A 24,159-nucleotide genomic window follows, 5' to 3' on the forward strand; every position below is an offset into this window, starting at 1 on the left:
AAGTGGGGGCTCGTCCGGGATTTTGAACTGGTTGTGTTTGGGAGAACGTGGAGTTAATGTCCAATTCTGTAGGGTTTTTCTTTGTAAATTTTGTTAGTTTGTTTGAGTTTGATAGGCCAGTATTGGTTGCCTTTGGGTTTTGTACTGCGTTGGAGAGAGTACATTGGTTAGTTTCCAGTCCCTGCCCAGCCTGGAAACTCTTGCTCTACTCGCTGTTGGGACATCGGTCTGAGGTGAGTACAATCGGCTGTGTACCTCAGTGGGAGATTGGGTAGGGTAGTGACATTTGCTACCCGGAGCTATAGCTTTTTTCCCCTGATAGGCTTAGTGACGTGTTTTGTTTTGGGATACGTTGGGCATGGTTAAATGTTTGTTATTTTTGTGTGGTGTCAGTGGACTGAGCAGTTGTCTCGGGGCACATCCGTGGCTTGGGGAAATCTACCAGCGTGCTGGGGGTTTAATTCCTTGCCAGCGGGCTACAGTGCGTAATTACCCACCGCAAATCTGCACGAAGACTAGGGTTGAGTTATTGTAGGTTTTGGGGAAGCTCCATATCCCAGCTCTTTTCTGTGGTGCTCGGTGTGATTGTATTTCTCTTGTGTCTGGTGTGCTCAGCAGAGGGGTTGAGAAAGATTATTATGATATATATATATTTAAATTTTTTTTCCCTGATTATGGCGTCTAATGTAGACGAGTTCATTCGCTTTCCATCAGAAGAACTGTTAGAATTATGTACTAAAGAACAGCTGTTGAAGGTTGCTGAACACTACAAGGTTGAAATTAGTGATAAACGTCTAAAAAAATTCTATTAGGTTAATATTGAAGGCCAATTTGATGGAGAGTGGTATTCTGGATGTTACCACTGGGGCAGCCTCTGCTGAGGACACGTTGTCTCCCCGATATGTTACAATGACCGCTCCATCGGTTAGTCATAGTAGTCTTCTTTTTGAACAGCAGAAGGAACTGCTTCTGTTACAGCTAGAGCATGAACAAGCTAAAATGGAGCATGAACAAGCTAAAATGGAGCATGATCGTGTAAAATATGAAAGGGAATTGGAATTTAAACAGGATATGGAGCGTGCTAAAATCAAGCTGCAACAAGAGCGACTAGAGTTGGTTAGGGAAGGAAAGCTCTCAGGGGAGAGTTTGCTCTGGGAAGGTGACCCAGAGTTACCTAGGTGTCGTTCCTCTTTTGGTCGTAATCCAGACACATTTGATATTGTTGGGAATTTACGGTTGTTGCCCCAGTTTAATGAAAAGGACCCGGAGACATTCTTTTCGTTGTTTGAGCGTGTTGCTGACGCTAGGAGTTGGCCTGATTCTGATCGCACTTTGATGTTGCAGTGTGTGCTGACTGGTAAAGCGCAAGAAGCATATTCAGCTCTTAGTGTAGCAGACAGTGTTAGTTATGAGAAGGTTAAAACGGCTGTGTTACAGAGTTATGAATTGGTCCCTGAGGCTTACCGCCAACGATTTAGAACTTTAAAAAGGGATGATCAGCAGACTCATGTTGAGTTTGCGCGAATATTATCTTCACAGTTCAATCGCTGGTGTTCCGCCTCTGCAGTTATGACTTTCCAAGGGCTGTGTGATCTGATTATGTTAGAACAATTTAAGGACACAATCCCTGATCGTATAGCGACGTACATTAACGAACGAAAAATAAAGACTGTCGCTGAAGCTGCGGTTTTGGCAGATGAATATGTGTTGACTCACACACATTTTTTTGCAGAACCCCGTATTCGGAGTGAGTGGGGGTGTTTGCAGAGATTTGGGCCTCGCTCGCCGAGATACTTCGGTTCCCGGGCAGAGTTTCATTCAACTGGGGTTGAGCCTGATACCCGTGGTAAAACTGACTTTGGTCAAGAGTGTCACTACTGTCGAGAATTAGGTCATTGGAAAAATGAATGTCCGATTCTTAGGTCTAGGGGTAAATTCAGTACAGGTGCTTATGGTAAATCGAGGCCTATAGCGTTAGCAGCGCCTGTTCCACATCAGTTCACTCCTGACGCATTGTCTCATGCTCAGAGCCATGTGAAGGGCTATATTGATCCCGACTATTTACCTTTTTGTTACGGAGGGTTTTGTGTCTATGGTAGGAAGTAAGAACCTAGTGCCAGTAAAGATCCTAAGAGATACAGGTGCCTCTGAATCATTTGTGTTGGAATCTGTGTTACCCTTCTCTGCGGAGACTGATTCGGGGGAATAGTGTTCTAATTAGGGGAATAGGTTTGAACACTCTGTCAGTTCCATTGCATAAACTGATGTTGGATTGTGGACTGGTGAAAGGTGAGGTTGTTGTGGGGGTGCGTCCTTCATTGCCTATTGAGGGTGTTGACGTGATCCTTGGAAATAACTTGGCCGGGGAGCGTGTGTGGCCTATCGTGTTTCCATCTTTAGCGGTTTCTACTAAGCCTTCAATTGTAGGGATTCCTGATGAGAGTGCGCAGAATTTCCCAGAGGTGTTTTCTGCGTGTGCAGTGACGCGTTCTATGATCCCTGATGACTTGGTCACGGAACTGGCTAACGAGAATACCATAAAGAAGTCTGTTACTGTTTTCCCTGTTATCCCGTTATCCGTATCCCGCTCCGATTTAATCGAGGCGCAACGGGCTGACCCTACATTAGAAGAGTTGCGGGACCAAATTGTGCCTGTAGAACAGTTGGGAGATGTCGCACAGGGCTATTTTCTCCAAGAGGAGGTCCTGATGAGGAAGTGGATGTCTCATGGTAGTTGTTTTCTGGGGGAGGCGATTAGTCAGGTTGTGGTACCAGTTAGGCTTCGTGAGTTGGTGCTGACAACTTCTCACAACGACGTTGCTGGGCATATGGGTGTGAGAAAAACCTACAATCGCATATTACGACATTTTTTTGGCCAAGATTAAAGAGGGATGTTTCTGATTTCATCAAAACTTGTCACACCTGTCAATTAACTGGTAAACCTAATCAAGCTATTAAGCCGGTACCACTGTTCCCTATTCCTGTACTCAGTGAACCTTTTGAGTATTTGATTATTGACTGTGTTGGTCCTCTGCCTCGTTCTAGAAAGGGTAGTAATTATTTGTTGACTGTGATGTGTCAGACCACTAGGTTTCCTGTTGCCTACCCTCTCCGGTCTATCACGACTAAGGCTGTGTTAAAAGCTTTGACTCAGTTTCTCTCACTGTTTGGAATCCCTAAGGTCATTCAAAGTGATCAAGGATCTAATTTCACCTCTAATCTCTTTGGACAGGTTCTCCAACAACTCCATATTAAACACAACTTGTCTAGCGCTTATCATGCCCAAAGTCAAGGAGCACTGGAACGTTTCCATCAAACACTTAAGTCTTTGTTGAGAGCTTATTGTACTGAGATGGATAAGGATTGGGAGGAGGGGTTGCCTTGGTTACTGCTAGCTGCTAGGGAGGTTTCACAGGAGAGCACGGGTTTTAGCCCAAATGACCTAGTGTTTGGACATCGGGTGCGTGGGCTTTTATCTGTTCTCCAGGATGACTGGAAGTCTCCCGAGCCTCCTCAGTCCCTGTTATCATATGTGGGTGATTTTCGGCGACGCTTGTATGCCGCTGGTGAAATGGCTAAAGAGGAGCTATCATCTTCACAGGACAGGATGAAGAGCATATATGATCGCCGAGCTGAGCCTCATCACTTTAGTCCAGGTGATCAGGTTCTGGCTCTGCTGCCAATTGTTGGTTCTCCTTTTCAAGCCAAGTTTCAAGGTTCATATACAGTGGTGCGCCAGTACACTGAGCAAAATTATCTAGTTGCCACTCCAGAACGGAGGAAAGCACACCAACTGTGCCATGTAAATTTGTTAAAACCCTATTATGCACGTTCCTCTGAGACTGAACAGGGGGAGTCTACAGAGGACGGTAAGGCTGTTCTTTTGGCTGATATTGTTTATTCCCTGAGTTCTGGTCATGCTAGGTCTGTGCAGGAGCAGGAAGATGTTTCTGGTCCTGACGATTGCATACTGCAGGGTAGATTGAAAAATTCAGAGACACTGGAGATTGTAGATAGCCTTCTTACTCATCTACCTGTTGATGAGCGGAAAGAGAGGGTTGGTTTGATTCGGAGATTTCCAGGGTTGTTTTCGGATACACCTACACGTACAAACTTAATAGAACATGATATTGACATTGGAGATGCTGACCCCATTCGTCAACGGTTCTATAGAATTTCTTCAGAGAAACTGCGTTGTCTGGATGCTGAGGTCAGGTACATGCTGGAGAGTAAAATAGCAGATCCTTCTTTCTCCAGTTGGGCTTCTCCCTGTATCTTGGGCAGTAAATCGGATGGAACAAATAGATTTTGTACGGACTACCGTAAGGTAAACGATGTCACTGGGCCGGATTCATTTCCTCTTCCTCGGATGGAGGACTGCGTTGGTCAAGTCGGGCGCAGCTACGTTTGTGAGCAAATTTGACCTGTTAAAGGGGTATTGGCAGGTGCCACTGATGAGTAGGGCACGTGAAATCTCTGCCTTTATTACACCTTTTGGTCTGTACTCGTATTCGGTTATGAGTTTCGGACTGCGTAATGTCGCCTGCCACTTTTCAGCGATTTATGAACAGGGTTGTCTCTGGTCTGGCCGGTTGCGCTGTTTATCTGGACGATGTAGTGATATATGCAGATGCTTGGGAGGAGCATCTGTCCCGTATTCAGGCCTTGTTCGGACGTCTGGCTGCGGGTCGCCTCACGATGAATTTGGCTGAATGTGAGTTTGCTCAGGCGACTGTTGTATACCTTGGAAAGGTGGTTGGGCAGGGTGACGTGCGCCCTGTTCATGAATATTGATGTGACCGACCATTGTTTGATTTTGTCATGTTCTATCTTTCCTGTTTGTCCCCTCCTAGTCTTGTGTTCTTCTTTCCTCTTAAAGGTTGCTTCCTGTGTAAAGGTTGCTGAGGTCTGGAGAGGAGGATGATGGGTGGGGCAAGTGGAGGTGTGAACATGTACAATTTGTCGGTTTGGGACGCAGGGGCTGGTACGTTGGTCCGGGGTCCTTGTTGGTCCCCGGTCTTATGGGGGGGGGGTGTGACGACCCTCCCACTCTGTCTGCCGTATTCTCTCTTTGTTCTTGTTTCCTTGTTAGGATGCCGGTGGGCGGAGTTGGGAGGGTCGTCAGCTACATGGGAAACACCTGGGCCGGGTGTGTCCCAGGATAAATGGACCTCTTCCACATTCATTAGGGAGACTCTCTCCAGGCAGTTACTTTGATCTTGGTTGTGATATTTTTGAGGCCTTTTTTGGGTTGTTTGCTTTGGCACTTTTCAACACTTTTCCATATTACATTTATGCATGCAAACACTCACGTACACTACTGATTACTGATTACACACACCATTGTTATTTGATTTAGTTTACTTTAATTAATAAATATATACTTTGAGTACTCCTTGTCTCCACGTGTCTCCCTTTTGTTACGAACTTGAGCCGGTTCGTGACAGGAGGAGGAGAAAAAGCCCACAGCTCCACGGTCTGTGACCTATATGAACTCTTAATAACCTTCGGCACAAATGCCGGGTTAGGACGTAACACTGCTCTGCTCAGGTCACCATTGATGGCCAAGCAGTCAGGTCTCGTCGAAAGAGCACAAATCACTGACCCGCTTAGCTGTAGTCAAAGCGAGCAACAGTGCTGTCTTAATAGACAGCATCTTGAGGGGTATTTGATTCAATGGCTCGAACGGCGACTTACATAGCGCTCGAGTACCAAAGCCAAATCCCACTGAGGAAGCGTGACTCTAGGTGTTGGCCTAAGTCGCCGCGTTCCTAATAGGAAGCGTTTCACTAGAGGGTGGCTAAAGACATTGTCTCTGCCAAACCCCTCATGACAAGCTGAAATCGCTGCTGCAAACACCCTAATAGTGGCAGGCGATTTTTGCTTATCAAACATGAGCTGTAGAAAAGAGAGAACACTCTCCACCTGACAGCTCATGGGGTCTACACCTTGTGTAACACACCATCGTGAAAACACGTTCCATCTACTGGCATACATCTTAGAAGTGGAACTGGCACGTGAACCCTGTATGGTCCTGATCACTGCATCAGATAACCCACGGCGCTCTAGCCTGTCCCTCTCAGCAGCCAGGCCTTCAGTGGTTGGCCGATTATGGGCAACTTCCCTATCGTGCCTTCCGCCTGAGACAACGCGTCCCGTCGATGTGGAATTGGCCAAGGTGGCGCAATCAACATCTGACTCATCTCCGCAAACCAAGGAGCCCCCGGGCGATCGGGCGCTATCAGTATCACTGACAGCCCCCCTGACCTCACCCTGGCTAGCAGTGGGAGAATGCAGGACAGCGGAGGGAATGCATACAGGAGAACTCTCGGCCACGGTTGGTGCGCAAAGGCGTCCCTTCCCAGTGGCGGTTCGTCCTGTTCCCTCAGAGAGAACCACAGAGGACATTGCGCGTTCACGCGTGACGCGAATAGGTCCACCTCGGCTCTCCCGAATTGTCCCCAAATCTGGAGAACAATGTCCGGATGCAGACACCACTCGTCGTCTCGAGGACCCCCTCTTGACATGAGGTCTGCTCCTACGTTCAAGTAGCCCGGAATGTGTGCTGCTCTCAATGAGCGAAGGTGCTCGTGAGCCCACAGCCACAATTCCTCTGCCGCCCGATGGAGAGCAGGAGACCTGACTCCTCCCTGGCGATTTATGTGAGCTACTGTGGTCCGGTTGTCTGACCAGACCAGCACATCGCGACCCCGAAGGGTAGACGCGAAGTGGGTCAGAACCAGTCGAACCGTTTCCAACTCCAAGAGGTTGATATGACGACCTGATTGAGCCCACACACCTCCTATCGCTTGGGTCTGACATGTCCCTCCCCATCCCGTCAGGGACGCATCCGTGAATACTGGGATGTGAGAGGACACCTTTCCTATCGGGACTCCGTGCGTGAGAACGCGCGGGTTTCTCCAATAGTTCAGATCTGCACTGAGCGAGAGGGGAACCACCACCAACCGATGACGTTGACGCAATGGGTCTAGTCTTAGTTGGGCGAACCATCGCTGCATCCTGCGCATATGCAGGAGTCCCAGCGGAACCACAGAGTGGGCTGACGACATGAGACCCAAAAGTGACATGATCGACAGCGCCGTCACCGTGTGATTCGGACGACACTTCCTCAGGGCTAGCAACAATGCTACCCTTCGGGGGTCCGAAATTCGAGCCCTCATCCTCCCAGTGTCTAGCTGTATCCCCAGGTAGACAATCTGATGAGTGGGCCAGGGCGCGCTCTTTTTCCAATTCACAGCAAACCCCAGACTTGTGAGATGCATCACTGTCTGTGTTGTGTGAGTGATCGCCAGCTCTGCTGACGGGGCGAGAACCAGTAGATCGTCCAGGTAGGCTAGTAGCCGTATTCCCTGATGACGCAACGGTTCCAATGCCGCCTCCACACACTTGGAAAATGTGCGAGGTGCCAGGGCGTACCCAAATGGCATCCTCGTGTATTCGTACGCCACCCCTTGAAATGCGAACCGCAGAAACTTCCTGTGACGCGGCTAAACCGGCACATGAAAGTACGCGTCCTTTAGGTCTATGCTCGTACAAAAGTCTCCTCTCTGGACACATTCCAGCAGACGTTTTGTCGTTAGCATTCGGAAGGGCCGTTTGGTTATGCTCTCGTTGAGAATGCGTAAGTCCAAAATCGGCCTCACTCCCCCAGTCTTTTTGGGCACTACGAAATAAGGCGAATATAGCCCTTTGTTCCTTTGCTCCCGGGGAACTACCGTCACCGCCTCCTTCGCCAAAAGTTCCGTAATCTCTGTCATCAGAGCGGCCACTTTGTCTGGCGTTTTCATCACCGTCTCCACCACTCCCCTGAACGGGGGTGGGGTCCGGTGGAATTGGAGGGCATAACCCTTCTGCAACGTCTGTTCTAGCCAGTGTGAGAGGGTGCAGCTTCTTCGCCACTGCCAGCAATGCAGAGAAAGTGGCTGAGCACGAAGCTGTGGTGCATCCAGTAGGAAGGACCTGTATTCCTCTATGGCCCTTACCGCCACTGTTCCCCAACATTGAAGTAGTGGAACAGCCCAAGGTGGGCCTCCCGTGAAAGGGAGAGGAACCATCAATGCGTTCTGAGAAAGAAAGAGGAGCAGGGACGTCGTTTAAACCCGTAACCGTCGTATTCCTGCCCTCCTTGAACGCATCGCGGGTCTGAATTGCGCTGACCGAGGTCACAGCCTGCGGCAGGGCACCATCCCCAGCAAGCGATTGCGTCATCTTAGGTGACTGCAATTCGCTATCAGAGCCCTTCACTACAGTACTCCTAGAAGTCTGTAGTATGAGGTCTCAATGAGGTAAAACAAGGCGGCGCCTTGATACCTTCTTAACTTTCACCTTCTGTGTGTGTTCAACTCTGCACCCCTGGTGGGTTGATTCACGCTCAGTGTGGTGAGTACTGGCTCGTTCTGTCAGGGGAGCTGATACTTTGGTTATACCCATAACCCTAGTAATCCGGCCCTCCGTGAACGTAGCATGGGTCTGAATCGCATTAGCCGAGACCTTGGTCTACGATAATGCGCCGTCCCCAGATAGGTGCTGTGTTACAATGCCTGGGGGCGCCGATACTCTGGACACCTTCGTGACCGGGGTAATCGGGCCCTCCGTGAACGAAGCATGGGTCTGGCTCGTACTAGCGGAGACCTTAGTCTGTGCTAGTGCGCCATCCCCAAATAGCGGCTGCGTCCTCATGTCAGAATCTGACCGGGACTGCTGCCTTCTATGTAAAGCACTTCTTATACGTGAAGTGTGATGTGACGACCTGATAGAGTAGGTATCCATAAGACCTCAAAGTGCCTGTTCAGCAACGCACCCTCGGTGGGCTGAACGGCTCTTAGAGTGGTAAGGAAGAGAGGTTAAAGGTGCCTCCCGCTAAAGGTGCCTCCCACGAGCCCTCAACGTACCTAGCCAAAGAAGGCATGGCAGGAGCCACTGGCTCTGCCGCCTTCCTTGGCCTGGAATAAGGACCGCCCTCCATCATATCAACCTCCGGTGCGGAGGGAAGAGGGGGCAGCCCTATCTCCAGACGTTGCGCAGCTCTCTCAATGAGACCCGGAAAATCCGCTCTCAGAGAGGCTGCAGCGAAAGAGAGAGCTTCTGATCTCTCAGAGCTCGTATCCCCTTCGCTATAGGGACTACAAGCCCTCTCGCTCTCCAAAGGAAAGGGGGGCTTGAAAATATGAGGGATGGGGTCCGACTGTTCCATTGGAATGCCAGACCCCTCCTCAAAGTCCCTATCTTCCCCCGAGTCTGCACCGTCGGACGACGCCTCTGAAGCAGAGGCTAGTATCGACAGCACGTCCTCAAGGGGGATGTCCTCCCTGAAAAACGCCCAACGCTGCTTCCTCTCCTTTAAAGAAAGGAGGGCGCAGGAGGCGCAATTCGGGGGACTGCAGACGCCTTCCTTGGCATGCTGGGATCCCAAACACACGAAACACAGGTCGTGGTGGTCACCGGCCGCCATGGAAGTGCATCTGCACTGAGCTCTGAAAAGAGCTTTTGGGGGTGGAAAATCTCCCGGTGTGCTCATTTAGACGACGTTGATGACTGGAATATCAACGGCGTTTTTCGTCCTGAGTCTTCGTGCTTTGTCTCTTCTTGGCTCTTCAGTCTAGTCATCCAGTCGCTGAAGAAAAAGGGAGGCTGATTGAGGGGAGGCATCCCCTCTTATAGGGACACCTGTGCTCCTATTGGCTGCAGGTGTGTGCATAATTTTGTCTCAGGCTGTTGCTGCCTTAGGGCAGAGGGTAAACCACTAGGAGCAGAGCTCCCCTATGGGGCGGAGCTCCACGATATAGAACCACACACCAGCTGATTCTTCTATGTAAACAAGAAACATTGGCTTGAGTCTTCTAGCAACAAGGTGCTTCACAATGGGCATTTTCGTGCCAACTAGTCTTAACTTGAAACTAAACTAAAGCCTCAACCTATATTTAACTTCAATTGGCACGCAGGGACCATCTGCAACAGTTAAACCACTTATAAGCTTACACGTCAGAGGGAAAGTAGACGACACGTGTTTTACATGACATGGATTTAATGGTGCAAAATGGACTAAACTGTAATGTTAATTACAAGGTCATAAAATAAAAGTATGATCTATTATACACAATGTAATTACTACGAACTAGGCCTAGCTGTATCTATTCATTCATAATTTAGACCACGCGAGGCCATTGCATAAACGTCAGTATCAAACTGACAGCAAGTTAGCTAGCTAGCCTAGTTATGCTAGCTACCATAACAAACGTTACTCTGGCATAACATTGCCTATTTGTTTGGTAATAAGGATATAATAATGCAGTCAACAGTAGTTCCTATCATTTTCAACTCGCTTCAATACTTAATTGTTGTTATCCTTTCAGCACTCACCCTTATGCCCTTCACAACTGTGATGTTGTCATTTTCATCCGACTCAAAGGACACCCGGCGCGTGCTATTGTTCGCTCCCATCTCGGACTACAATCAGCGAAAGTGATACCTTACTGCATGCAATGGAAATTGTTGTCATCCACCTGTTTTTAGGCAAAATGCTCAAGTAGTACACCGGGGACAGGGAGCTACAGGGCCGCACGCCACTGGAAGCACGTATGTACACACTTCCGTAGTATGCCAGCTGTCCAAGAAAGGCTGCGTTTATTGGAGGAGCGAATACGTCTTTTGCAACAGAGCTGTTCATTGGTGCAAAGATTATATGTATAAGTGCACTTTCAATTTTGCATGCATACACATTACACAATAAATAAATAAATAATTGGTGGGGCGAAGAAAGAATACATTATGTAACCACTCATAATAAATACAACACTTTATGGTTAGCTATATATCTATTAGGTCTTTAAAACTTTACAATTATGAATCAGTGTCACACTCTGGCTCCAGGACTGTGTGTTAGAGCCAGGGTGTATCTCATTTGGTGGTGTTGGGGTTGGGTGAGTTTCATTTTGTTTGTGTTTAGTGGTGATTGGTCAATGACTCCCAATCGGAGGTAACGAGTGTCAGCTGTCGGCTCGTTATCTCTGATTGGGAGCCATATATATACTGTTGTGTTTCACTGTTTGTTTGTGGGTTTTTGTTCCAGTGTTCCAAGTTCAGTGTATTGTTACGTTAGGACTTCACTATCGTCTTTTGTTGTTTTTACGTGGTTGCTTTATATATAAAGTCATCATGTTCACTCCACGCGCTGCGTATTGGTCCGCTCCTTCCGACGATCGTGACAGAAAAACCCACCATAAAAGGACCAAGCAGCGTGTCAAGCGGCAACAGGATCCACCTACACAGGATTTATATCCACCCATAAAGGATTCATGGACATGGGAGGAGATACTGGATGGTAAGGGTCCTTGGGCACAACCGGGAGAATATCGCCTCCCTCGTGAAGAGCTGGAGGCAGCTAAAGCCGAGAGGAGGCGATATGAGGAGGCAGCACGGAGGCAAGGCTGGAAGCCCGGGAGTACAACCCAAAAAAATTTTTTTGGGGGGCACATGGCTAGGGCGCCTGGGCAGCAGGAGGCTGCCACAGGGAGATGTGGAGAGAAGGCTATCGGATTACGGGAGCCATTGGCGAGTAGAGGGAGGGAAGTTGTTGTCGCACGGCATGAGAGACTGAAGTGTGTTACCAGTCCGGTCCGGCCCGTTCCTGATCCCCAGTTAAGGCCAGTGGTGTGTGTTCCCGGTACGGACCGGCCTGTTCCTGCTCCTAGCACGTATCCCACGGGGTGCGTCACCAGCCCAGCCCGGCCTGTTCCTTCAGAGCCGTCCGCCAGACCGGAGCCGCTAGAGCCTTCCGCCAGACAGAATCATACACCTGCTATGGAATCAGCAGGAGCCGACGCAGCCTATGCTGGACTGGAGGCTCGGGTTCGTGACGGGCAGGAGCGGCTCATGCGGATGGGAGCCGCCCTGCTGGAGGTGATGACTGCAATCCGAGGCTGGGGTCCGCCTCCACCGCTAGCCGCCCAGCCAGCACCATCACCCAGCCATGAGCAGCCAGATCCGTCAGCCAGCCATGAGCAGCCAGATCCGTCAGCCAGCCATGAGCAGCCAGATCCGTCAGCCAGCCATGAGCAGCCAGATCCGTCAGCCAGCCATGAGCAGCCAGACCCGTCAGCCAGCCGCGAGCAGCCAGATCCGTCAGCCAGCCGCGAGCAGCCAGATCCGTCAGCCAGCCATGAGCAGCCAGATCCGTCAGCCAGCCATGAGCAGCCAGATCCGTCAGTCAGCCATGAGCAGCCAGATCCGTCAGCCAGCCATGAGCAGCCAGATCCGTCAGCCAGCCATGAGCAGCCAGATCCGTCAGCCAGCCACGAGCAGCCAGATCCGTCAGCCAGCCACGAGCAGCCAGATCCGTCAGCCAGCCATGAGCAGTCAGATCCGTCAGCCAGCCATGAGCAGCCAGATCCGTCAGCCAGCCGCGAGCAGCCAGACCCGTCAGCCAGCCATGAGCAGCCAGATCCGTCAGCCAGCCATGAGCAGCCAGATCCGTCAGCTAGCCGCGAGCAGCCAGATCCGTCAGCCAGCCATGAGCAGCCAGATCCGTCAGCCAGCCGCGAGCAGCCAGATCCGTCAGCCAGCCACGAGCAGCCAGATCCGTTAGCCAGCCATGAGCCGTCCAGCCAGGATCCGCCAGAGCCGTCCAGCCAGGATCCGCCAGAGCCGTCCAGCCGGGATCCGCCAGAGCCGTCCCAGCCGGGATCCGCCAGAGCCGTCCAGTCGGGATCCGCCAGAGCCGTCCAGCCGGGATCCGCCAGAGCCGTCCAGCCGGGATCCGCCAGAGCCGTCCAGCCGGGATCCGCCAGAGCCGTCCAGCCGGGATCCGCCAGAGCCGTCCAGCCGGGATCCGCCAGAGCCGTCCAGCCGGGATCCGCCAGAGCCGTCCAGCCGGGGATCCGCCAGAGCCGTCCCAGCCGGGATCCGCCAGAGCCAGCCAGCCGGGATCCGCCAGAGCCGTCCAGCCGGGATCCGCCAGAGCCGTCCAGCCGGGATCCGCCAGAGCCGTCCAGCCGGGATCCGCCAGAGCCGTCCAGCCGGGACCCGCCAGAGCCGTCCAGCCGGGACCCGCCAGTGCCGTCCAGCCGGGACCCGCCAGAGCCGTCCAGCCGGGACCCGCCAGAGCCGTCCCAGCCGGGATCCGCCAGAGCCGTCCAGCCGGGATCCGCCAGAGCCGTCCAGCCGGGATCCGCCAGAGCCGTCCAGCCGGGATCCGCCAGAGCCGTCCAGCCGGGATCCGCCAGAGCCGTCCAGCCGGGGATCCGCCAGAGCCGTCCAGCCGGGATCCGCCAGAGCCGTCCAGCCGGGATCCGCCAGAGCCGTCCAGCCGGGATCCGCCAGAGCCGTCCAGCCGGGATCCGCCAGAGCCGTCCAGCCGGGACCCGCCAGAGCCGTCCAGCCGGGACCCGCCAGTGCCGTCCAGCCGGGACCCGCCAGTGCCGTCCAGCCGGGACCCGCCAGAGCCGTCCAGCCGGGATCCGCCAGAGCCGTCCAGCCGGGATCCGCCAGAGCCGACCAGCCGGGAGCCACCAGAGCCGTCCAGCCAGTATCCGCCATTCAGCCTGGTACTGCCCCTTAGTCCGGTACTGCCCCTTAGTCCGGTACTGCCCCTTAGTCCGGTACTGCCCCTTAGTCCGGTGCTGCCCCTTAGTCCGGTGCCGCCCCTTAACCCAGTGGGGTTTAGTTGGGGGGTGGTCATGTGGAGGAGGCTAGGGAAGCGGGTGGTGACTAAGGTGGGATGGGGACCACGACCAGGGGCAGAACCGCCACCGTGGACAGACGCCCACCCAGACCCTCCCCTAGACTGTATGCTGGTGCGCCCGGAGTTCGCACCTTTAGGGGGGGGTACTGTCACACTCTGGCTCCAGGACTGTGTGTTAGAGCCAGGGTGTATCTCATTTGGTGGTGTTGGGGTTGGGTGAGTTTCATTTTGTTTGTGTTTAGTGGTGATTGGTCAATGACTCCCAATCGGAGGTAACGAGTGTCAGCTGTCGGCTCGTTATCTCTGATTGGGAGCCATATATATACTGTTGTGTTTCACTGTTTGTTTGTGGGTTTTTGTTCCAGTGTTCCAAGTTCAGTGTATTGTTACGTTAGGACTTCACTATCGTCTTTTGTTGTTTTTACGTGGTTGCTTTATATATAAAGTCATCATGTTCACTCCACGCGCTGCGTATTGGTCCGCTCCTTCCGACGATCGTGACAATCAGTTTGGATTATACTTTCAAAAGAGAGGAGTTTGGACTATCTGTCATATTCACTGCTGTTCAATGGTAATTTCAATTGCCCTAATGATTTTTTTTCCAGCTAAAACTCCATCAAACCCCATCAAACCCAACCTAAGGTTATTTTATAAAATTGTGTACGTTTTTGTTGTCATTTGAATCTTTGTAAACAAACAATGTACAGCTTCAAAGTATATGTTGAAAACTGTCAATGATGCATGGACAATCAGTCCTTGCACCTATAATCCAGGTCCGTCTTTGAATTTAAGAGTGGTAACATTTCTCCAGCCCCATCCCTCAGCTTTATAGCAAAATACAGGGGTGAATTCGATATGGCCTAGGCCTACGCCTTATAACTTTCAATGAGAGCGCAGCAAGGCAATCGGTGCATATGCGGGTATGTAGTAACGTTTTTAGAATATTTGGAAGATATGGTTTGGTCGAGGTATTAAACCGTGTCCAGAAAGAAAAAAAGTCAGCTTGTCTATTCTAGGCTATGTAGTACGCACACATTTGCCGTTACCTTGGAAACATAATTTTACACCTCTAAACAAACAGATACAGACGTAGGATCTTCATTTGAGCCAGTTTGCTACAGCAGGAAAAGAATCCTGCAGAAACAGAAAATGTGAATTATTATGTGGATTATAATTAATGAAAAAGAAAAGGAGAGCCGCACACTCTAGGAGATCAGATGCAATCATTTAATAACAACGTTTCGACAGCCAAGCTGTCTTCATCAGGGTATAGACAGCTTGGCTGGCCAGCACCTTGCCTAACCAGATGATAATTAATTGAAATTGAAATTACAAACTTCAGAAGCCTTTTAAATACACTACAAGTTTTACATTTCCTGCATTGCAGGAAAGTTATCCTGCAACAGGGTGATCAAATTAAGATCCTACACCTGTATCACATCTCCCACATTGTCTCCAGATGTGAGAGTTGTAGATGGTATGGGAAAACATAGAATTTAGATATTACAAAACTATTTTTTCATGCCTTTCTCCTGTTTCACCTATACTGTATTAGTGAGTTTAAATAAAATGTGCAGCTACTGTGCCTCCTTAATCTGAAATGAGGCGACGCAGAGCTGAAAACTGGTTTGAAATATTAATATTATGCAAAATTGTAATTCTTAAACCCTGGTGTGAACTGTCCAATAAATGCTGTAGCTTTAGCAGTGGTAGGCTCCAGTCCAGGGGAGGCTGGCTGCTGTTGTCCTTTACACCTACAGATGTCAGTCACACAGCAATCATTTAGTGTACATCTACAGAATCTGCTGACAAATGACCTTGGTGCCATGTCATTGGAGAGAGGGCAGTAGATTAGCCCGAGACACGTAGGATGGGACATTGGCCCAAGGAAGTTAGAAGCTCGCGCCCATTAAAGCAAAAGTGGGCCTGCATGGCACGGTGATTGTTTCTATTTTGGAGGGAACACATAGATCTCCCACAATGTTATCTCTGCTGTCCACAGCCACATCAATCAGCACTGGGACTGTTGGATCGACCCCTTCCCCTCCAAAATCAATCCCTTCTCCCATTCGGTTTGTTTAGAGATTGTCAGAGATACAGAGGAGTAGTTCCGGAAAATGCGGAGCTATATGTCCTAAAAACAGAAAGCCATTAACACACACTCACCCACTCTCTCTCTCTCACGTGCACACATGCACATGCTCACGCATGCACACACTATCTCTCTCTTTCTCTTTCTTTCCCCCATGCCCTCTCTTTCACTGTAGCCTACTGTGAGAGCTAGACTGTAAGTCAAATGGTGTGCTTCAGTACTTTTACTGTAATAGCATTTAGATTTTTTTTTAAAGACATTATGCAACATCACAGTAGTGTTCTTGCTGAAGCAAGTAAGATAAGAAGCATGCAATAGAACAGAAGGGTTCTTGTGGGACATCAGAAGTGTTCTTGCTGAAGCAAGTAAGATAAGAAGCATGCAATAGAACAGAAGGGTTCTTGTGGGATATCAGAAGTGTTCTTGCTGAAGCAAGTAAGATAATAAGCATGCAATAGAACAGAAGGGTTCTTGTGGGACATCAGAAGTGTTCTTGCTGAAGCAAGTAAGATAAGAAGCATGCAATAGAACAGAAGGGTTCTTGTGGGATATCAGAAGTGTTCTTGCTGAAGCAAGTAAGATAAGAAGCATGCAATAGAACAGAAGGGTTCTTGTGGGATATCAGAAGTGTTCTTGCAGAAACAAGCACACTAATAAAAATACATTTGCAATAGAACAGTAGTATGATAAATGCAACATGCAATGGTTAGTATAGAAGTGGTGTTTTTTGAGCCCCACCTGTTTAGCAAAAATAAAAATAAATGTTATTTTGGCATTACTACGTGTCACATATCAATTTGCAAACAATCAAAAAAAAAAAAAAATCATTGAGTTAATAAAACCGCATACAGACATTCTCTTTTTTGCTTTCTTAAGTAAGGCAGCTCCAAAGTACAGGTGTTTTAACCATAGCTCAGTGCTTTCTGTGGTGGTGGGGCAGCCAGCGGAAAATACAGAGCGTAGGGGTTGGTAATGTTCTCTAGTTGCGCCATGATTGGCTCAGTGTTCTGTCCATCATGAGGACACTAAGTCACTGCAAAATCTACGGGGAGAGCTCGAAAATGCAAGCCCCTTTGGTACTGCCATAGAGTTACATTAGAAGTGCTCATCCAAGAAGGCTCAAGGTCATTGGCCACTGATAAAATGACGTCAAATCAGTCTATAACTACCGTAGCTTTGATTGGACTGATTATGTCAACATCATACTTTCAAAATGTTTGCTAGAAAGCTAGACAAGCAGTCATCATCATGAATCAAGTCGACAATCTACTGGCAAATCCTTGTCATATGAAGATAAATTATAGATAAAATGTATCAGTGACCATCGGCCATTAAAGGTTACACAACAAGTTAGAAATCGCAAATTCAACAATGAGTGGTTTGGAAGGAATCAGTGGCTAACTGTAAGCATTGCAAAGCAATCACTAGCCTGCCATTCAGTGGAGTGGGTGTGTGGTCCAAGTCTGGGTTTAAGGGTCTCTTTTCCAAGCTTAAAATGATAAACATTCAACACCATGGGCCAGAAAAGGTTGAATACATTGGCCATGCTGTCAATCCAGCATGACTTCTGCAGCGTTCAAAACGACTGGAAACTCAGAACTGGGAAATCTCAGACTTCAGTGAGGTTAAGACAACTGGGAACTCTGAAAAAAACGAGCTCCGACTGGGAAAATACGTTTCAAACGGTCATCCAACTCAGAATTCCAAGTCAGGAACTCAGGCCTCTTTCTAGAGCTCCAATCTGAAGATCACTGACGTCATGATTCAACCTTGTTTTTTTCAGAGTTCCCAGTTGTCTTGAAAGCACCATAAATCCAGAGAATGCCAGACTTTGATGACAAAGTTTGATGACAAAATTTGCCCACAAGAAGGACCGCCGCGCCACCTTCCTGTTCAAGTGAGCACAGCAGAACAAGGTGAGTCCAAAAATGTATTGTATGCTGCTGCATAAATGATGTAATATGCCAGGGAGATATGTATACTGTAGCTAAGAAAGTAGTACTAAGTGTATGTTGTGTAGTAAGTTGTTAGTAGCCTATGTGCCTCACCCTAATAATTTGGTCCCTTTTCCCCTCATAACTTAGGCTACTGTTCTGACTTGGCACATGTAGCCTATAGCCTGTTTTAGAGAAATGTAATCATTTAATATTGTAAGAGCTTTCATTGTCTGCTCATATGACCCCTTTATTTATCCTAGGTTATGACTTGGTGTACAGGGAGAATACTGTAAGAAAGGCCTATGTTCTGAATTCTGTCACTGTACATTTTAAAGTGCTGAACAAATACCATTGACTACGTCCATCCTAGCTCACTCATTAATATCTTAATCGAAATTACGGATTGCCTCTTATCCGCTCGTCGTCCCCTTATGCCATAGTTTGTACATCTCAATTGTCAGTAGAAACCACATTTGTTTAAGCAAGTCAGCCATATCAGCTATGTTTTTAAAAGGCAGTAAATGAGGCTGAATCAACTGTTTCGCTCCCAGACAAGGCTCTGCCGATAGCCAGGTGTAGCAGCACTCCATGGTGCTGAAAAGAAAGCTCTGCTGTTGGGACAGCTTAATGTAGGCCCTAACAGTTTGTCACATTTATAGCGCAATTAATGTATTGTTTAGTGTTGTGTTGTATAGTGGCTTTGCTGGCATGCATCTAACTTTTTTTGAGTTTGCCCCACCAAGATTGACATGCTAAAATCGCAACTGGGTGTTTTGTAAGCACAGAGGATTTGTATAAAACAAACTACATTTACATTACAGTCATTTAGCAGAAGCTCTTATCCAGAGCGACTTACAGTTAGTGAGTGCATACATAATTTTTGTATTTTTCAAACTGGCCCCCCGTGGGAATCGAACCCACAACCCTGGCGTTGCAAACGCCATGCTCTACCAACTGAGCTACATCCCTGCCGGCCATTCCCTCCCCTACCCTGGACGAGGCTGGGCCAATTGTGCGCCGCCCCATGGGTCTCCCGGTCACGGCCGGCTACGACAGACAAAGAACAACATCAGCAAATCGAGACAGATTTTGGACTACAACTCCCAGCTTTCTCAACCGCACTACCCAAGTTGGAACAATTTTCCTCGTCTCTCATTGGTAGGTTGTCATTCTGTTTGGGTGCAGCAGCTGGAAAAATGGCAGCTGATACAGGGAGATACCGGAGTGCTGTTAGCAAAAGTAAAGACCCTTCAGGCTTACTTATCTCCGTTATAAGGTAAGCTCACTCAAATTGACGGTTGATTTATCCTGTCGACATAAGACGCCAGTGGGTACCACTGTTTTCATGAACTAGGCCTGTCATTTCAGGCTGTGGACAAGGAGCAACATCCTTCCTGTTAGCTTGCTATCTGTTAGCTAGCTAGTTTTATGTCAAGTGAGTTTTGAGGAAATGTTAGTCAGCTACGCTAGCTAGCTAATGTTTGTCATCTCGACCTGTTCGCATAATTTAGCAGTGTTCATCATCATTGTGAGTCAAATGACACTCTTCTTCAATAGTCAAAAGGAAGGCGAGAGGAAGAAGCCACGCTAGCTTGCTAGCTGACCGTTGCTAGCTAGCTGTCACGGTTTTGACAGCTGACCTCAGCTCGCGACTTGGTTCAGACACTGACTTCTGAACAGAGACCAGATAACTTATTAGCTATCTAAGACCAAATATGCAATGCATGCTTGTTATATTCAGCATCAGCACCCATGTATAGCCTGCTTTGCTGCCCTTCGCTCACTGGGTGCCATGATCAAGAGTTTGTCTTGACTTGAACAGTGTCGCTTATGTCATGACATGTCGTTTACTGTGTGTTTCCTCGCCATTTTAAGTAGTCATTGCCGTGATTTAGTAGAGTAGCAAGCTATACCCTAAGTAAATTAGCTCTCTTTATCCCTTTCTTCACAATATTAAACAGAGCTGTAGTCTACTGGGTTTGACAGATGTCAGTGTGCAGGGAGCGAGGGTGCAGCATTTTGCAGCTGGTGACAACTTGACACTGACTATGTTGAGAAGGAACCCACATTGATGCACTTTGAGGCAAAATCCCATTCTGCATGCAATTGTTAGACTGTTACCATGGTTACCCCATGCCACTTTCGGATTGTAAAAGGGACTAGGCTACTGTAAGTCTCTAGTGTTTGAATTAGTCAAGGGTAATGGTGCATGTCAGAGCTAAGGATTCAGGTTTGTGTGGGTTTGATAAGTTTAGGTCAGGTTATATGAAGTTTGTTAGGTTGGAAATGAAGGCATGGTAAATAACTAGTTATATTACATTAACGGAGAATGGAAGAGATCACTTGCTTTGCGTTTCATCTCTGACTTGTGTCAAGTAGGCATCTCAAGCCACTCTAGGGGGATGCCGCTGAGAATCCTCTCCCCCTTCCGACTTTCGGCTGTGAGTGAAGAGCTGGGAGGCTTCAAGCTTTAATGACCTCTTGAGGGAGACTTTTACCTCTCCCGTTATTTTATGTGTGGACATACAAGACTGGCATGGTTTTCAGGATGGAAAACCTGGCACTTTTGTTATGTTTCGCCAGTTTTGTTTTATTATTTTTTTACTGTAGGTCAGGGCTATTCAACTGGTCGCTTGTTTATTGTGGTCCTCTGTGGCTCAGCTGGTAGAGCATGGAGCTTGTAACGCCAGGGTAGTGGGTTCAATCCCCGGGACCACCCATACGTAAAAATGTATGCACACATGACTGTAAGTCGCTTTGGATAAAAGCGTCTGCTAAATGGCATATTATTATTATTATTATCATTTATTATTTAAGACTGGCCCTTCGATCAATTCTGAACATTAATCAAATATCTGCAACAAAATCCAACATTCAGAGCCAAAATGACAAGCACTATTGTGGTTGTCTAGTGTGATTTTTAGCGCCTGTTTGGCATGTTGATTTTTTTTCTTCTTCTTCATATGAATTTGACTCTAGCGTTTGAATGGTTTAAGCTACAAAATATTATGAACCCATTCCTGAAAGCTACGACTCTCAGGAACACCTACACCTTTCCTTTTATGATGCTCACAATGATTCGTTACAAGGCAGTGTGACAAAAAAAAAAAAAATGACTGAGGGAAATGAATTCAAAGCATACTTCCTACAGACTGGAACTTGGCATTACCTGATTTGACATATCTTTGTGTTATTTATTGAGTTGCTTAGTTTTCAGATGATTTTAAAATGACCTAATTACTTTTAAGAAGCTTTTAATAGTTGTTTAAATAAAATGTTAAAAAGGTGTGTGAGCGTTGTGCCTTTTCCTGTTCAATAATTATCATTTTTTTTGGTTGCACCTCAATTCACATTGGTTGAGCACCCTCCACTTCTTTTCTAATTACTTTTAGCAACATTTAATTTTAAGAAAAGTTATTTATTGGTGTGTGTGCGTTGCTTTTTTATACAGTTCTTCTGAAGAATAATCGCATGTGGAAAATGTCCGGCCCCCCTGCAATTAACCTTTTTTATTTATTTTATTTTATCTGGCCCGTGTAAGAATATAGTTGAATAGCCTGCAGTAGGGCAATGACTGATTTCTGGAAGATCGCAACGTAATGTGAATGGGCTGCAGATGTTTACTAGAGGTGCCTGGGTCAAATATGTTTGAAGTATTTGAAGTGCAAACTTGATTTAGGTCGGAGTTTGCGCTTCTAGGACTATTCCATCGGTTGCATTTTGTACCAGAAAAATGAAATCAAGCTCAGCCCAATTAGGCCCCTAACTGGAAATATTTGACATAGCCTATGTAATAATAATAATTTGGTGGATGCTTATATTTGTCCTATTTCACACGTGTGAAGTGTGTATTAATACTCATATGTGATTTTTTTTGTTTGTTGCATATCCCAACTCCCCCTGAGACATCCTCGGAGAGTGGGGTCACGGCCAGGGTCTGACATTATCAACGGCGACCCTGGAGCGATTAGGGTTAAGTGCCTTGCTCAAGGGCACATCGACATATTTTTCACCTTGTCAGCTCGGGAATTCGAACTAGCGACCTTTCGGTTACTGGCCCAACGCTCTAACCACTAGGCTACCTGCTGCTTGTATTTGACCCAGATCTAGTGACTAGCCAAAATGACTAACTAGAAGTTAGGCCTACACAAGATTACGAGAAGGACCACGAGGTGACACCTTGACAGGCAACTGATGAGCCTTGGCCTGCTGCCCCCTGTGTCTGTGTAGGACCCTGTCCAGCAGCGATGACAAGCAGGACAGAGAGACGGAGAAGGGCCGCCTGGAGGAGGCGTTTGAGAAGTGCGACCGGGACCTGGATGAGCAGATTGTCCAGCACTACGCTGAGCTGACCACCGCCATCCGTACCTACCAAAGCATCACCGAGAGAATCACCAGCTCCCGCAACAAGATCAAAGGGGTGAGAGGGAACACACACACAATGTTTTTATTCAAATCAATCAAATCAAATTGTATTTGTCACATGCCGAATACATCAGGTGTAGACTTTACTGTGAAATGCTTACTTACGAGCAATGCAGATTTAAAAGGTAAAAACATTTGCAACAAAACATTCAGTACATGTGCAGGGTCTGTGAATAACAGTGTGAAGGCAGAATGATGGTCCCAGGGAGTTGTTCATCAAGGACTTTTGCAGCAGGCAGTGTGAGGGCCTGGCTGATTTCTCTAGAGTTGTTGTGTGTGTGTGTGGCTCTGACACCTGCGTCACTGTTAGAGCCTCTGGGATAGCCCGCCAGTGTTCCACAACAGCATGATGTCATTCCCATCTCTCCAGGCTGTGTGTCTTTGTGTCTGTGTGTTTGTATGTAGGTGAGACTGTTACACAGAGAACATACAAAGGTTTCCTAAGACTTGTGTGTGATGGTGCTTTTGTGTCACATCAAGTGCCCAATGATTCAGGCAGGATACTCAGCGTTGAAACTGAAACGATTGTTAATGTGTCCCTGAAACAATTCAGAACGTCCCAGATAGAAATGTAATGAATAGAGCTGACATAATTCCCTATTCTACCTGACAAATAATCACGTCTGTTCTGCACAATACATTTATATCTGAACATTCTATAACGCTGCACCCTCTTGAGTCTGAATAGACCCATGGGTCATGTTCATTAGGTCACACAACAGAAAACGTTTAAAAACGCTTTGCAGCAGAGACGAAAAATTGTGTTTCTTATTGAGTAGTAGTCCCTCCCTGTTTCAGTCAACTTTCTTCGGTTTGGTGCCAAATGAACACAACCCTGGTGCCTCAGCTTTGTGACCCTGGGTTGGGGTTGATTCATTAGCGCACACCGTAGCAAAACTTTTTACAACAGTCCAAGAACTCTGTCCCTGTTTCAGTCCATTTTCTTCAGTTCAGTGCCTGATGTACACCCTGGTGTCTCACCTGTGTGATGTCCCATTCTATCCCAGGTGAAGGAGAACCTGCTGTCCTGTAAGATGCTGCTCCACTGCAAGAGGGACGAACTGAGGAAGCTGTGGATCGAAGGCATCGAGCACAAACACGTCCTCAACCTGCTGGACGAGATAGAGAGTATCAAGCAGGTCCCACAGAGACTGGAGGCCTGCATGGCCAGCAAACACTACCTGCACGCCACCGACATGCTGGTAAGAGTGAGTGTTTGTGTGTTTGTGCATGTGGAGGTGGGGTGGTAGGTGAGGATGTGTGAAGGTGTGTATGACAGTGCGTTAAGTTTGATGTTTGGGGCCATGGTGGGTCGTGTGTGTGAGAGAGTGGGATTCGTATGATTTAACACCGGGATATGGCAATCCAGACCATCCAGCTAGATTTTGAATTCCCGACGTTGACCTGACACTTGACTATCATATGACATGATTGCTGTCCTCCTAGGCTACAGAAATAGGCTGGCATTTCAGCTAATTGGCTGGACTGTCAAGTTTTCTTCCGTTTGGTGCCTAATGAACACTACCCAATTGTACATCTCCCTTCCAGTCGGTAAGCTTCATCAAAGCAGCCCAGGGGCCACCCCAGGTTTGTGTGTTGACTTTGATGTGTGTTTTGTGGCGCGCTCTGTGGGGGCCAAAGCACTAAACAGCTAGTACAACTCTGTGGTCTCTCCTTTCCCTTCTTCCTCCGCTCACTCCCACACTCTTCCTCCAAACTCAGGTAATTAGAGCCTAGTCAGTTCATCTCTGCTCCAGAACGGGAGGATCGGAGAGCCCCTGAAGACCCTCTGTCTCATTGTTTCCCACTCTCAGTCCTTTGTGGGGGCGGTAAGGGCCGCAAACCTAAAATCTACATTAAAGCACATTTAACATGGTGTGGGGAAGTTGGTGACACTCTATTTAGGAAAACGTGTCAGTCTTAGTTCTTTGAACAATAGTGGGACTTTTTGAATAGGCTACTTTTTCATGTGCTTCTCATTCTCCGTTAAGAAATCACTGACATCT

At 48.0% G+C, this 24,159-nt stretch overlaps 2 protein-coding genes across 9 annotated transcripts in view; one reads left to right on the plus strand and one right to left on the minus strand.

Annotated features, from left to right (window-relative positions):
* LOC121550000 (MICOS complex subunit MIC19) overlaps positions 1 to 10,624 on the minus strand; it is a 106,461-nt gene extending 95,837 nt beyond the window's left edge. For all 8 annotated transcript variants that reach the window (XM_045225669.1, XM_045225668.1, XM_045225685.1 and 5 more), the window contains exon 1: positions 10,381 to 10,624. In XM_045225669.1, coding sequence (XP_045081604.1) covers positions 10,381 to 10,461 — 81 coding nt within the window. In that variant the 5' untranslated portion in view covers positions 10,462 to 10,624. The remainder of the gene's footprint in view (positions 1 to 10,380) is intronic.
* An 8,283-nt stretch (positions 10,625 to 18,907) lies between these two features.
* LOC121549993 (exocyst complex component 4) overlaps positions 18,908 to 24,159 on the plus strand; it is a 171,041-nt gene continuing 165,789 nt past the window's right edge. Inside the window, exons 1-3 of the mRNA XM_041862039.2 lie at positions 18,908 to 19,004; positions 21,959 to 22,148; positions 23,161 to 23,355. Of these exons, the coding sequence (XP_041717973.2) occupies positions 18,925 to 19,004; positions 21,959 to 22,148; positions 23,161 to 23,355 (465 nt within the window). The 5' untranslated portion in view covers positions 18,908 to 18,924. The remainder of the gene's footprint in view (positions 19,005 to 21,958; positions 22,149 to 23,160; positions 23,356 to 24,159) is intronic.

Source organism: Coregonus clupeaformis, chromosome 2 (genome assembly GCF_020615455.1).
Source record: "Coregonus clupeaformis isolate EN_2021a chromosome 2, ASM2061545v1, whole genome shotgun sequence".
Taxonomy (NCBI): Eukaryota; Metazoa; Chordata; class Actinopteri; order Salmoniformes; family Salmonidae; genus Coregonus; species Coregonus clupeaformis.